The 16,184-nt window shown below is 38.3% G+C and overlaps 1 protein-coding gene across 4 annotated transcripts; it reads right to left on the bottom strand.

The window, feature by feature from the left end:
• On the bottom strand, positions 1-14,028 carry sytl3 (synaptotagmin-like 3). Of its 4 annotated transcripts, none has more exons than XM_079584751.1 (16): positions 13,911-14,028; positions 10,608-10,810; positions 10,191-10,406; positions 8,530-8,597; positions 7,894-7,948; positions 7,736-7,802; positions 7,582-7,654; positions 7,336-7,454; positions 7,110-7,241; positions 6,720-6,883; positions 6,483-6,582; positions 3,855-4,025; positions 2,746-2,836; positions 2,347-2,434; positions 1,682-1,869; positions 1-899 (listed from the first exon to the last, which is right to left on the bottom strand). In XM_079584751.1, exons 2-16 carry the CDS (start codon positions 10,754-10,756, stop codon positions 805-807), a joined length of 1,776 nt encoding a protein of 591 aa, XP_079440877.1. In that variant the 5' UTR covers positions 10,757-10,810; positions 13,911-14,028; the 3' UTR covers positions 1-804. The 4 variants fall into 4 exon arrangements, with proteins under 4 accessions (XP_079440877.1, XP_079440879.1, XP_079440876.1 ...); XM_079584753.1 differs by having other exon boundaries at positions 2,746-2,833; XM_079584750.1 differs by having other exon boundaries at positions 669-902.
• Positions 14,029-16,184: the final 2,156 nt, after the last annotated feature.

The following is a 16,184-nucleotide window of genomic DNA, read 5'->3' as shown; positions in this document are numbered from 1 at the left end:
CAGCTGGTTTTTAATCACTCAGCTATTTGAACGCTTGTTTTAAATATTGACATCATATACAAATAAGCTTTTCACACTACCAAACACTGCAGGGCTTAAAGGGATCGTTCACTCAAAAATGACAATTCTGTCATTTATTCACCAAGTTGTTCCAAACCTGAGTTTCTTGTCTTCTGTTGAGCACAAAATAAGATATTTTAAAGAATGTTAGACAGTTTCTGGTCCCCATCGACTTCATGGTATTTCCCTCTCCGATACTATGGAAGTCAATGGGGACCAACATTCTTCAAATATCTTATTTTGCGTTCACATTCAACCCAACCTGGATTATGTAGCTGAGTCGTGGTTACAATGGCATACAAGCTACTAACCCATTGTAAGAACTAGTTGACCCCTGGTTAACAATATGACGTGTGAAAAGCCTATATGTGTATGACAGAAAATAGTTCTTATTGTATAAAGCAGTAGTAATATAAGTATCATTGAGCTTCACAACAACTGGATTTATTTATTTTCCCCCAAAAGGTGTTTATTATATTAGAAATAAAGATCTATGAACAACAAATCTGTGTGTCTTATTTAAGTAGTTCAGTCAGTGTATAATACCATATCTTTGTAGATGTATTCAGTTTATTAATTTATGAAATAATTTATACATTTTACATGAAATAAAACATCAAAACTGTTCATGTCTGATGTAATAGGATGCAAGAGATGGGAATGAGAATGTTCACAGGATTCTGTGGCCTCTTGTGAGCACATGCCAGGATCTGTGGGTCGATGGAAAGGGTCCACGTTCTTCAGTTATGACCTCATGTTTGTGCTGACCGTTGCATGAAGTGGAAGAACGAAGTCATGCCACTCTCCTGGCGACTGCTGGAGGCGTTGCCATGAGGATTCTGCTGAAAGAAGCAGACGGAGTGACATTCAAGCCTGTGTGTGTGTGCAGACAGAGTATTTTTAGAGAAGTCTGGTGCTCATTTATAGATCCACAGAAACACATTCAAATGCTGACATCAAACATAAGATGATATATCTGGAATCTTGAGATCATGTGAATGTGCACTGCCATTTCAAATGTTGGGGTCGATAACATTTCTTTGTTTTTGTAAGATCAAAAATACTGGAAAAACTGAAATATTACAATTTGAAAATAGATGTTTTCTATTTTATTATGTAATTTATTCCTGTGATGCAAAGCTGAATTTTCAGCATCATTACTCCAGTCTTCAGTGTCACATGATCCTTTAGAACTCATTCTAATATTCTGGTTTGCTGCTCAAGAAACATTTCCTATTATTATCAATGTTGAAAACCGTTGTGCTGCTTAATTATTATTTATTTTTTTGAAACCGTGCTTCCAGAATTCAATAGAGTGTTTATAAGAACAGCAATTATTTGAAATAAAAATCTTTTGTAACATTATAACGGTCTTAACTGTCAATTTTGATCAATTTTATGCATCCTTGCTGAATAAAGGTTGAAAAAAAAAAATAATCAGTGACCCCAAATTTAGCTAAAAGAGTACTTCATTTTAAATTCATCATGTGCTTTTTTAGGAGTTCAACTTGTGGTAAATTGTGTGTGTGTGTGTGTGTGTGTGTGTGTGTGTGTGTGTGTGCGTGCGTGTGTGTGTGCGTGCGTGCGTGCGTGCGTGCGCGTGCGTGCGTGCGTGTCTCACCGCCGGCCAGCCGTGCTGATCTCAGTAAGCGGTCAGCGAGGCTGAAGGTGTGTTTCTCCCACAGGTTGATCTGCAGGTTGGCTTGCTGGAGCTCCTGAAGTGAGACTCTGAAGCTCATCTGGAGAGCATCAGTCTTCTTCAGTGCAGTTCTCTGCACCAGCTCTCTCTCTCCGGGAAGATGAAGAACCCTGGCGAGAGAGAACACACACAATTACTGCAACTGACACCAACTCATGTGCCACACATGCCCATATGACTAATATATCCTGGAGAGATTCATAATCCATACACTACCAATATCATATTCATATCATATCTATCCATACACTGGTCAGTAAGATTTTTGTTGACATAAATGAATACTTTCATTCCAGAAGGACGCAGTAAAACAATAAAAAGTGGCTGAAAAATATGTAAAAAAAAAAAAAAAAAAAAAAAAAATGTTAAAATTGAACATTGCGGAATAAAAAATAATCCTGTTTACATGTGCCTTAGCAAAGTTGATTTGGTTAGCATGCTAATCAATGTCCAGGAATCTATGAGAAATTATACTCAATGAATGTCTTTCTAATGATTATTAAAGGTGGGAATCTTTCATAATTTGCAGTTAAATTTGATATTTTATGTGTGCAAACTTCACACATTGTTCTATTTTGTGGACTCACCCCTCGATGTAAGCTGTTTTTGAGACCGAGAGCTTCCACACATCAGTGATGACAACTTTGAGCTGTCCTGCAGATCCCGTCAAAGTGTCTGTAGATAGATAGATTCATTACAAGTGTTTTCATTTTGAAATAGGCCAAATTTATATTTGATAAGACAATAGTATGACCATTGGAAGATAAATGACATGAAAAGCCCATAAAACCCTGCTGAAGAAAAGCTTTTTGTTTTTGTTTGTTTGTTTTCAGCAGGAAAGGCAGTATATTTGTCATTCTCTAATCCACACAGTCATAGTCCCTGTGTGTGTGTGTGTGTGTGTGTGTGTGTGTGTGTGTGTGTGTGTGTGTGTGTGTGTGTGTGTGTGTGTGTGTGTGTGTGTGTGTGTGTGTGTGAGACCGTACCGTCAGTGTGTGTCAGGAACTGTAGTTGTGCGTTAAGCAGCAGCAGATCTGAAGGGAACAGCTCCACATCGCCACCTAGTGAATGTCTCTGCTGTGAAAGAACAAGCCTCGTGTTTCAGATCTGATCATTCACCTCAGAACATGAGCACACGTTTGCATGATCATGTTCATTTGTTCTTTACACTTCCTGCCAATCTATTTTACTTCCTTTTACTTGTTTTTGTTTCACCATACATGAACTCCCACATGGAGTTCACATCAACCGATGTGCTAACTTCACTTTCGAGGACAATAATTTGCTCGCATATGGTTTCAATTGGGTGTTATTAAGCATCTGCAATATTTACTGCTCCTGATCAACTCTGCTGTTACTTGATTGGTTAATAAACATTAATATTTATTAACTTATTTTTTAATTTAATTTAATGATTTTAATTTTTTTTTATTTTTTTTTATACAGTGCTTTCACGACTGATATATTCTGATGAGTAATTTAATTTCATAACAGAGCCTAACTAGCAATTTCATTGGGAAAAAAAAGGTATAGGATTGACTTTCCAAGAAATTTCAAGAAAATCTCACAAATAATTACACATTGGCAGTAACACACTGAATTAACCATAACATTTTGCAACGTAGAACAACTCAAATTATATTTTTGTTGTAAAACGTACTTCAATTATCGATTACACTTTATTTATTGTCCTTTTTACACATACATGTAGTTTCTATAGTAACAGTGAATTATACATAATTCACATGCATTATACATAATTACATGCATCTATAACAGTACAAATTAGTCATGGCAACATCACTTTTTACATTACTTTAATAATCTAAGCAATTTCCACTTTTTTATAAGCTATAACAAGTTTTTTCCAGCTTAATATAATTTAAGTATGAATAACTTGTAAAACCAAGTTGATTTGACTTTAAAAGACAGAAACTGTACTTTATATATGTTTATTCTCTGTTTCTCTCTCTCTCTCTCTCTCTCTCTCTCTCTCTCTCTCTCTCTCTCTCTCTCTCTATATATATATATATATATATAAATAAATCAAGCAAATCATTTGATAAAGTTGTAATGCGATAATGATTGATGTTACCTTTGGGCCGAGTGTGTTCCAGACCGAGCGTTGAGTGTGTGTCTTCTCCAGACTGAAGTCTGCCAGACGGAGGAAAGTCTCACCCAGGAAGAGCTTGCGCTTGAGTCCTCTGGAGTGCCAGACTGAGACTTTAACCACACTGCTGACCAGCTGCTCACGCTCAAGTGCACACTGCAAACACAACACCTGCATGAGGACCACTGCCCTCAAGTGCACACTGCAAACACAACACCTGCATGAGGACCACTGCACTCAAGTGCACACTGCAAACACAACACCTGCATGAGGACCACTGCACTCAAGTGCACACTGCAAACACAACACCTGCATGAGGAACACTGCACTCAAGTGCACACTACAAACACAACAACTGCATGAGGACCACTGCCCTCAAGTGCACACTGCAAACACAACACCTGCATGAGGACCACTGCACTCAAGTGCACACTGCAAACACAACACCTGCATGAGGAACACTGCGCTCAAGTGCACACTGCAAACACAACAACTGCATGAGGAACACTGCACTCAAGTGCACACTGCAAACACAACACCTGCATGAGGACCACTGCACTCAAGTGCACACTGCAAACACAACACCTGCATGAGGACCACTGCTCTCAAGTGCACACTGCAAACACAACACCTGCATGAGGACCACTGCACTCAAGTGCACACTGCAAACACAACACCTGCATGAGGAACACTGCACTCAAGTGCACACTGCAAACACAACAACTGCATGAGGAACACTGCACTCAAGTGCACACTGCAAACACAACACCTGCATGAGGACCACTGCGCTCAAGTGCACACTGCAAACACAACACCTGCATGAGGAACACTGCGCTCAAGTGCACACTGCAAACACAACACCTGCATGAGGAACACTGCACTCAAGTGCACACTGCAAACAACAACTGCATGAGGAACACTGCGCTCAAGTGCACACTGCAAACACAAAACCTGCATGAGGAACACTGCAATCAAGTGCACACTGCAAACACAACACCTGCATGAGGACCACTGCGCTCAAGTGCACACTGCAAACACAACACCTGCATGAGGAACACTGCACTCAAGTGCATACTACAAACACAACAACTGCATGAGGAACACTGCGCTCAAGTGCATACTGCAAACACAACACCTGCATGAGGACCACTGCGCTCAAGTGTACACTGCAAACACAACACCTGCATGAGGAACACTGCGCTCAAGTGCACACTGCAAACCCAACACCTGCATGAGGAACACTGCGCTCAAGTGCACACTGCAAACACAACACCTGCATGAGGAACACTGCACTCAAGTGCACACTGCAAACACAACACCTGCATGAGGAACACTGCGCTCAAGTGCACACTGCAAACACAACACCTGCATGAGGAACACTGCGCTCAAGTGCACACTGCAAACACAACACCTGCATGAGGAACACTGCACTCAAGTGCACACTGCAAACACAACACCTGCATGATGACCACTGCTCTCAAGTGCACACTGCAAACACAACACCTGCATGAGGACCACTGCAATCAAGTGCACACTGCAAACACAACACCTGCATGAGGAACACTGCGCTCAAGTGCACACTGCAAACACAACACCTGCATGATGACCACTGCTCTCAAGTGCACACTGCAAACACAACACCTGCATGAGGACCACTGCAATCAAGTGCACACTGCAAACACAACACCTGCATGAGGAACACTGCGCTCAAGTGCACACTGCAAACACAACACCTGCATGAGGAACACTGCGCTCAAGTGCACACTGCAAACACAACACCTGCATGAGGAACACTGCGCTCACTATCTCCACTCATAAACCCCATTACAAACCTCAATCCATAACCAGGCAGGCCACTTAAAAAAAATGCAATATATATTTATGTTAAAATAATAAGAATAATAATAATAAAAAAATAATAATAATGTAGGTTAAATGTCACAATTAAATAGTGAATAATTTTTAACTGCAACTTTTACATTTTAAATTTACCAACACAACAACCAATGAGAACAATGAACTGCAATACTGTCTGTTTGACACAAGATGGCGGACCACAAATAATTCAGAGCAAAGGCTTTTTAATTACTTTGATTGGTTGTGAACTTTAACAAAAAATATTTTGCTCACTCAGTATCGGTTTGTGAACTTGACTTCACTTGACTCTAACCAATAATGTTTGTTTATCTCACCCCTTTAAAATACACTTTCATTGCAGGGTTATAAATGAAACAAAAATAAAAACAAAAATATTTTTGATTCCTGAAATAAAATAAACATTAACTGAAATAAAATAAATCACTTTTTATTTAAAAATAAATGTTTAACTGGTTGGGAAAATGTCTTCAGTTAGTTTAATTTGATGTACTAAAACAATTATAAAACTGAAATACAAAATTATAAACAAAACTATAGGCATATGCTAAAAAATGACCTAAATACAGAACTAAATTACTAAAACTTTAACTAAAATTACAATAAAAAAGGAAAGTATAAAAAATAGAAATTAATTCAAAATAAAACTATTTAGTATCTCGATGATACTAATATAACCCTTTATTGTTGATTTTTTTTAAAATCAAAGTTCACCAGTAACTTCTTGTAAATACTCACTGTAAACGTTTCATTGTAAACCGGGTTATTTCCCCTCCTGACTGCTGTTTTCATCTTATTATTGTGATATTTCTTCGGAAGCAAACGGACCTTTACATACCTGTTTGTTCAGAAAGAAACGACATTTCTTATCAGACCAACTGTACAGTATATGAGCAAAATATGTTACAGCAACGATGTTCTCCTAACATTTATTGTAATAAACGGCAAAACCCGCACTCTGTCAAAACAACTTACGGATGACATTTCTTCCTCATATCTCCAAACATCAGATTTCTGCAGGCTTTGATAGTTATCTCCAAACAGGACGTCCTGTTGTTGTACCCAAAGGCAACCTCTATTTCTCCAGTCACACTGTTTTCAAAGAACCCACAATCCATTCCTGTGCTGCTGTTGCTGTCCTGTACAAACATGTCTTGGAATCAATTCATATTTCATTTAAATTATCTTTATATATATATATATATATATATATATAATTTTCAACATAAGCCTGTTATCTATTTAACGTTGATGCCATAAAAGGCTATCTTGCAGAGTTTTGCAGACTACAGAGGATTTTTTTTTTTTACTGAAAGCTCTGCACTTGTTATCAGATTAAACCGAAAACCGTATGTGAATACACACCCTGTGCTCATCGCTGTATGCGGATGTGTATGAAACGTCGTCATCTGTCAGGTAAACTGAGCTTGATGATGCGTACTGCTCCGAGGATTTGGCGTTCTGGGAAAGATCGGGAAGACTGGGTGCTTTGCACAGCTGTGAGGGAACAAAATCGATTAGGACGAGTCACACTAATGCCAAACATCTTTCAATTCAATATCAAAAGTTTATGAAAAGGTCCATCTCTCACATTGCAGGCTCTGTCGAGGGCGCCCTCTGAAAGGCTCTTGCGTCTCGAGTTCAAGCGCCCGTAATTCACAGTCAGCTGACCGGCTTCCACACTCAAATCATTCTGAGACTTGGAGAGCTCTGGAAAAGCATCAGGAAAAGACAAACACATCTGGATCAGGCAGTTGTAGACACTTTTGGGGATCTCAGAGTTATTACAATGTCAATGAACAACTACCATGAAAAGGTTCTAGTTTTGTTCTCTTACTTCTTATGTGAGCACTGACAGACATCATAAGGTTCTCCATAGATTTCGTAAATGGCTTTGATGTTTTGGGTTCCTATATGGCAAATGCACACAAACAAATTATAAGGTGATGAAGAAACAAAGAAAAAATAATGATACATTTTATTGTTTTCACCTCTGATTTGTTAAATGACTTGACTTCTTTAAAGGGAGGAGGAGTTGGAGGCACGACTGCAATGAAGCTAAAACCAAATAACAAAATTAATAAAACATTCAAATGATTGATTAAAGAACTGTCGTGAAGTAAAGGTGGTTATTATTATGTTCTCCAACCTGAGCCGTTGATAAGACTGTAATAGTTTGTCTCCGGTGGTCTCATGACCGTTTTCTAGAAACACAAAAAGACAGCATTCATGTATTAATATTGACATTTGATTGGGATGGTACTAAGTTTATTAACACAAATCATCATGCGCAAATAGTACACATGCAGTGTTGTGAACGTAGATTGCTTATATTTATAGTACAACAGGAATTCCCAGGTTTACCTGATGCGCATGTCTTGAAATATGAAGTTAATCATTAAATAATTTAACAAAACATTATGTTCACAGTTCTCTGGTGCCGGTTGATAAAATATATTATCTTTTTTAATAGCCTAATTGATTTTTTTTTTTAAATATATAAAATATTTTTTTATTATCTAAAATTTTGTTTTTATTTGAAAATTATTTATTTAAATTGTAAATTATGATTTAACTCATTATTAAATAGGCATAAATGTAAAGTTGGCAGGTATTTTTCACAATATAACATGACCTTGTGACAAATAAGTCATGTGACATCACAGTGAGCCGTGAAAAAGTGTTCAGTGCTCATATAATTCATTGTAAATTCAGTGTAAATTTAGTTTACTCAACACAATTATCATCAGTTATTGTTCCTCTTAGCTAATTAAAGCAGACAAACCTTTGATATCCGTATATTTCTTTGCTTGCTGCTCCAGAAACCAGTCACCAGATTTGATCTTAAATTCCCTGGAAAAAAAAAAGAATCATAAAAAAAAACATCTATCTAAAGCTTGAACACTTCACAATAAGGTTTCATTAGTTAATATTAGTTAACTACATTAGTTCACGTGAACTAAAAATGAACAATACTTTTACAGCAATTATTATTCTTGGCTAATATTAATCTCAGAATTGACCTAACACATAAAACTATTAACATCAGTTAATAATCTGAATATGAACATTTTATTAAATGAAAAGTTCACTTAAAATGTTTTATTCTGCCATCATATACTCACTCTCAAGTTGTTTCAAACCTGTATGAGTTTCTTTCTTCTGTTGGACACAAAGGAAGATATTTTGAAGAATGACCAGACAGTTGATGGACCCCATTGACTTCCATAGTAGGAAAAAAATACTATGAAGTCAATAGGGTCCATCAACTATCCATTCATACAGGTTTGACAAAACTTGAGAGTGAGTAAATGATGACAGAATTTTCATTTTTAAGTGAATATTCTTTTAACTAACATTAATAGGTTGATAAAAGCTGTAAAAAAAAAAAATGTTGGATTGCATTAACTATTGTTAACAATTGACCTTATTGTAAAGTGTTACTAAAGCTTTGAATATGGTTTAATAATTTCGGACACATGTTCAGAACCAGCGCCAGCAGAGGGGCGTCAGAAGTACGGAAAATGGTCGATGACGTAACGTACAGTGTATCCTCGGCTAGAAACATTTATGTGGCCCATTCAAGTATTTGTGGGACCGTAAACAACTCTAAATCGAAAAGCTATGAGCAAATACAGATGGCAGAGCATTGAGTATTACTTCATAAAACGAAAAGGGTATAGGCCAGCATAGAAAATATGATACTGTTGTGTTCACATAATTAACTAAAATAATTTATTTACACACTGCTAGGGAAAATCAAGGGGACTACTATTATGAAGTAAACTAGTTGTGTTGGTTTTTATGGAATCAGCTGCGAGATGTTTATGGTGTGCGCATGCGTTGGTGTGTGAAAAAGGAAGTTCAGAAAAAAAAGCATGTAATACAGATTCTGTGTGTCTCGGCTCTTTGGTAAACATAAGAGATACATCGATATTTTGTATGTTTTAGATCATCAAGGCCTTTTGCAGCGCATAGCAGGACAGAGTCGTGCCCTCTGTCAGCGCAGACAAGCTGGCGGACACACAATTTCAGCGGTTTTACCACGAATGGAAACACACACACACACACACACACACACACACACAGTAGAGCTGCATTCTTTGTAGTTCAGGAAGTTCGTAGGTTAATGTGTTAAATGTTCCAAATGTGAGTGAAAACGGACTGTACTTGACTAAAATGTTGCTATAGTAGCCTACTATTAAAGCTAGAAAGCCTATGCACTTTGCAAATGTGATTTTTTAAGTCCCCCCCCCCCCCCCCCCCCCTTAAATCCCCATTATAGGCAGGTTTAGGATTAGATGGGGTGGCGTTAGGCAATCAGGTAACGGCTTTAACAACGGGAGTAATACCGTCATTTGGCAGGGAGTCCAAATTAGGGACATCTTAGATCCAAATTCGATTGGAAGGTGTTATATTAACCCGTGAGTGATGTATTGTTTTTACCTGAATGCGTGACACATGGTGCACTTCCACTCTATGGCGGACCGGACAACCCGACAGCGGCTACAGATGCGGTGACTGCATCCACAGCACACCGAACCACAGTCCCAGAACTTCCCTAGAGGCCGCTGACATCTCGCACACGATCTCTGGCCATACGGACGAGTAATGGTCTTGGCACCCTGATGATAGATACCCTGAAGTTCTACCTTTAGCCTCCTAAAAAAAATGTTTGAAATGTTATTTTTATATAGTACAATGCATTTTTTTGCACACTAACAAAATAAACGTTCTAGAAACCCAGACAGCAACATAGCGTCGGCCCAGATCCGGCCCACACGCGTGGATCTAGGCCGACACTATGTTGCCGTCTGGGAACATAGGGAAGAATTAGGACGTTCAACAGAACCATTTTCGGACCTGATTCTGTCGGCTTCAATGGTTCGAAGTGCTTTGTCTCTCTGAAGAACCTCCAGGACTCGTTCTCTCTCCAGAGCCTGGAACAATCCGAGATCCATAGGGCAGAGTTGATAGTGTCGGTTTTCCCAGCTTTCCTCTTCGAGTTTCATTTCTGTCCACAGTTCAGTTCAGTTCGGTTCAGAAGACGCCACTCTGCTTAGATTCTGAAAAAATGTTCAATGACCAAAATGTTGGGGTGTTTTTATTTGGCTTTCCATCGATTAACGTGTTGAATAAATATAAAATAATGTATTCAATTTAGAACAATTAATTTCATTTAAAACAAATGCAATGAGTTAACAATAAGTTCACAGTCAATGCAGCCCAAGCTGCTATTTCTCATGCTATTTGCCATTCTCATGAGAAAACATAATAATTTGACTAGTTTTCAACATACAGTGAAAACATAAAAAACATGGTCTATTCCTAAATCTAACGCTCAGTGGGGCATACCAATACAGGCAGCACAAAATACAGCACATACTCCGTCCATATGGTTCCCTATTTCCCTATAGTGGCCAATAAATCAGAAATCTTGCTAATAACATAGTTCTAACTTAACTTTGCAACTACATGTCAACTTATTCTACTAAACCAAACATCTTACCTAACAGTCTACAGTCTACTAATGTCTACTACAGTCTACTGTCTACTAATGTCTACTACAGTCTGCTAACGTCTACTGTCTACTAATGTCTACTGTCTAGTCTACTAATGTCTACTGTCTACTAATGTCTACTACAGTCTGCTAACGTCTACTGTCTACTAATGTCTACTGTCTAGTCTACTAATGTCTACTGTCTACTAATGTCTACTACAGTCTGCTAACGTCTACTGTCTACTAATGTCTACTGTCTAGTCTACTAATGTCTACTGTCTACTAATGTCTACTACAATCTGCTAACGTCTACTGTCTACTACAGTCTACAACTACAGTCTACTACTGTATACTAACGTCAGTCTAATAATGTCTACTACAGTCTGCTAACGTCTACTGTCTACTAATGTCTACTGTCTAGTCTACTAATGTCTACTGTCTACTAATGTCTACTACAATCTGCTAACGTCTACTGTCTACTACAGTCTACAACTACAGTCTACTACTGTATACTAACGTCAGTCTAATAATGTCTACTACAGTCTGCTAACGTCTACTGTCTACTAATGTCTACTGTCTAGTCTACTAATGTCTACTCTCTTCTTAATGTCTACTGTCTACTAATGTCTACTACAGTCTTCTAACGTCTACTGTCTACTAATGTCTACTGTCTACTGATGTCTACTACAGTCTGCTAAAATCTACTGTCTACTAGCTTATACTGTCTACTAATGTCTACTGTCTACTAATGTCTACTACAGTCTGCTAACGTCTACTGTCTACTAACTTATACTGTCTACTAATGTCTACTGTCTACTAATGTCTGCTACAGTCTGCTAAAATCTACTGTCTACTAACTTATACTGTCTACTAATGTCTACTGTCTACTAATGTCTACTGTCTACTAATGTCTACTACAGTCTGCTAACGTCTACTGTCTACTACAGTCTACTACAGTCTGCTAACGTCTACTGTCTACTAATGTCTACTAACTTCTACTGTCTACTAATGTCTACTAACTTCTACTGTCTACTACAGTCTGCTAACATCTACTGTCTACTAGTGTGTACTACAGTCTGCTAACATCTACTGTCTACTAATGTCTACTACAGTCTATTAACTTCTACTGTCTACTAATGTCTACTACAGTCTACACTAACAGTCTACAATAGTCTATTAATAGTATACTACAATCTTTGTTTACTAATGTTCTACTACAGTCTACCAACTTCTACTAACGGTCAAGAACAATCTACTAATGTCTACTACGGTCACGTCTACTACAGTCTACAAACGGTCTACTAATGTTTTACTAACATTCCCATTAGGTTATAAAAACGTAATTTCTGAATGTTCTCAAAACATCCAGTTTTTTTAAAACCTTTTTCTTGATTAGCCTATGAGAACATTAAGGAAACATTCCATTTAATAATTTTGCAAACATTGTGGGATACTTAAAATTTATGTTACACGAACGGCCAACTAAAACTTTTCAGAAAAAAAAACCCTTCCAAGAAGGATGTATAAATAATATTTTTGTACTAATGTTTTGAGAACATAATTAAACACCAGAACTTTGAATGAACATTCTGTTAATGCTCCTGGAAGAATGTTTGTTTAGAACTTTTAACTTTCACTGTTAGCTGGATTGATTAAAAATATTGCATTTTTTTCTAATTAATCATTATATCAATGAAATGATAAAAGATTATCAGCCCTAGTTAAAAACACACCAGATAACAAAACTAAAAGCCAAATCAAAAAGCTAATTTTTGAAATGATGTCATTCTGGCAATGTGTGGGACGACCCAGCAGTGATGAAACTGAGTCAAAAGACCCTACACGGAATTCAGAGGAGTGGGGGGTGAGTCTGCTGTCATTTCCCACCCTCTTCATGAGCTCATTTACGTGAAGTCACTTCGTTGTACTCATATCTGGTGAATGCAATGGATGGGGTTATGCGGGAACCCACAATGCCTGGTCTCGACGGCTCAACGTGAAGGGCTTTTGCTGCGAGAGCCACTTCCAGGAAAGGGTTTATCTAACAAATGCCACAAGTATCTGTTATATGCATAGTTGTGAGAAGAGTGGACAATCTGGTTCACACAGACCGAATGCCCTTTAGTTTGGCATCCCTTTATTTGAATTGCCAAACACTAGACAAACAAAACTAAATTGATGGTCCAATTCGTTTAACTGAGCTACATGCATCCCTTAAAATCACAGCGGGTTTTTTGTTGCAAATTAAGGACCCAAAAATATGATTTTTGTTCTTACTCTTATTATAGTATTACAATCAACTAACCTCATGATTTTCTAAATAATCTTTAAGCAGAATGAAATATTAATGTTGTCAAATTCGGTAAAATCATAGTTTTGAACATATTCCACATTTAACTAATGTCTTTGGACACATTAACATTTGCAGCCTCGAAAATACATCGTCTTCATTGCAAGCTCAAAGTACTAAGACAGCAATATTATTTAGATCTGACAAAATTAAAATGTTTACTAACATCCATGTACTTCTCTAAAACACTTCATACCTTGCTGCTAACATACGTTATAAACTTTACTCTACCTATAATTATAACCTATAATAAAACTGCTTGTAATAATAATCGCTACATTGATGTGTCCCGATGAAATATTGCATGCAAGCTTACCTTCCAGCTGGTGAGATGTGACAGCTCAAAGATCTGCAATCTCAACTCTATATGAAGACTCGACGCTGGTCGTCATTTTCCACTTCCTTCCTGTTCACACGATGATGACAGGTCTGTGAAACTGAAATAAACGGGCACGACAGTATCTTCATTGCAAGAGTGCTGTGCAAGGCCACAATCTGATTCTCATCTTTAAAGAGATAGTTTGAAGCTGCACATGCAATCAATTAAATAATAAACCAGATTATGATTACAGCATTTCATTTAGAATTTTTCTAACAAGCTTTTTTACCTTGATGATCTTAATCAGTTACATTTTTGATTATGACCTACCAGCCTTTAAATACAAACATGAAGGTCTACAGGGGTCCTCTCTGTGATATCCTTTCCTGTTTTATGGTTTTCTTTACACTTGACAGCAAAAAAAAAAAAAATTTCCTGCTTGTTCATAACTTCTAATTTTGATTATGACGTTTGATTTTTGGTTTCAAATATTAAAGTCCCCCTCTGGTAAAAATCAAGTTTTTAATGTTGTCTATACATCTATGTGGTGTTTCTAATATGCTTTAAAGGGGTGATGAACTGAGAAATCAAATTTTTCTTGAGCTTTTGACATATAAAAGCTCATCATGCTATAAGAATATCCTGTAAGTTTCAGAACTGAAAACTTCCTTGTTAGTCCAATAAAAGCTTTTATTGACACCAGGCACAGCGAACGACAGGTTTTTCGAAGTGGGGATCTATGACGGAAAAGGGTATCAAACACCGCCTCCGCAGAAGAAGATCGACGCCTACTTCAAAACCGCCTGTTTAGCCCCGCCCACCGATTCGGAGCATTACATGGAACTCGTTATAATATGCAAAACTGTTATCCAATCATAGCAGTGGGGTTTACTTCCAAGTCTTCAATGTGGCACGCCAATAAAAAACGAGCGTTTCAGGAGCTAGGCTCAAAACCAGGGTAATAGCCTATTACTTTTGGAATGTAAAAAACAAGCAAACGTCATAAGTTGACCTCAGACAACAATATATATTTTTTAAAAAGCCACTTTAAAACTGCAATGAAGCAAAAACGGTCTCAAAAACACGATTTGAAATGGCTGGTGTTTTTGACGTCGCAAACAGCCATCTGTACCTTGTGGTTCAGGACCCGCTTCAGCAGAGGCGAGTAAGAGACTGAAATCGAGGCTTCTGTAAGCCTCCCTGGTATGCTGTTCTGAGTAAAGGACGTTGCTGGGCCTCCTCTGGCTTTAGAGAATTGTTATGTTGAGGTCTCTGTCTGCAGAGCTCCACCACACAGTGGTGCTGAGTTGTCAGGCTTTTGGAGCCTCTTTGGCCACTGCCTTTAGGAAGCGCCATGGGCCTCCTCTCGCTATAGAGTTATTTTAGCCTCTGCTCTTTTTAAGCTTCACCTTCTTACAGCACGAGTTGATTATGCTCCATCAAGCCTCCTTAGGAAGCTGTTTTGGGCTCTCTGAGCCACCTAAAGGCAAGTGCACACTACAGGATTTTAAAACGTTGGGCTGAACTGTGCAGTTCACACTACATGACTTGCTCTCTGTGAAATCAGGAGTGTTCAAGTTGTTGAGCTGTTCACACCACACGACACAACGTGATTGATCCGCAACAGGAGGTAACTCACTACACGAGGTGACAACAACTCTGTCAGCCAACGATTCTATCTTGTCTACAAACCACGTTTTATCACGAAGAAATCACGCGATAAAACGAACCGGAAATGACGCAATACAGCACGCGCGCCACTACCCAGCGAAGAAGAACACAAGTGCACAACACGCGAGTCTTTGTTTGAATATGGACGTCAGAAAGAAATTAGTGCTGCAAACTGTTTGCGCGATGATTTGCTCTGAAAAAAAAAAAAAAAAATCCCATAGACAGTATATAAACGGTATTTTCCCAGTGACCTCAACCCATGCCTTGCTCTGATTGGATGTAGCTCATGACATCACATGTGGTTGAGTCGTGCGACAGCTCCAGATATCTAGCATGCTAGATATTTTTCTGGGCTCCGCGACGCGTCCGTGAGGCGTCTTTGATGCGTTGTTGGCTCTTTCATACTAACAGATTGGCGAGCGTTCATCGGCCGCTAATCCCCCGCGATTTGCACGCGATAACAACCCGACCTGACGGCGAGCTCAACGATTTGCAAATCGGGCTTAAATCGGGCTTAAAATCCTGTAGTGTGAACTAGGCATTAGCTATTGCTTAGGTCTGCCGCATTGTTAGGCTTCTTCTCGTGAGAATCTTCCTGTG

This window comes from Phoxinus phoxinus, assembly GCF_949152265.1.
Source record: "Phoxinus phoxinus genome assembly, chromosome: 16".
Lineage (NCBI taxonomy): Eukaryota > Metazoa > Chordata > Actinopteri > Cypriniformes > Leuciscidae > Phoxinus > Phoxinus phoxinus.
Note: the sequence above shows the minus strand (reverse complement) of the source record. Positions and strands in the feature narration are given on the sequence as shown.

Bases quoted from the DNA above. Each gene is read 5' to 3' on its own strand.
- sytl3 (XM_079584750.1), bottom strand. From the start codon at position 10,756: ATGAAACTCGAAGAGGAAAGCTGGGAAAACCGACACTATCAACTCTGC. The intron at 6,583-6,719 runs GTAAGTTGTTTT...CTGAACAAACAG, and splicing joins ATGAGGAAGAAATGTCATCC to GTATGTAAAGGTCCGTTTGC. The intron at 2,837-3,854 runs GTAACATCAATC...GTTCTTTCACAG, and splicing joins GGAACACACTCGGCCCAAAG to CAGAGACATTCACTAGGTGG.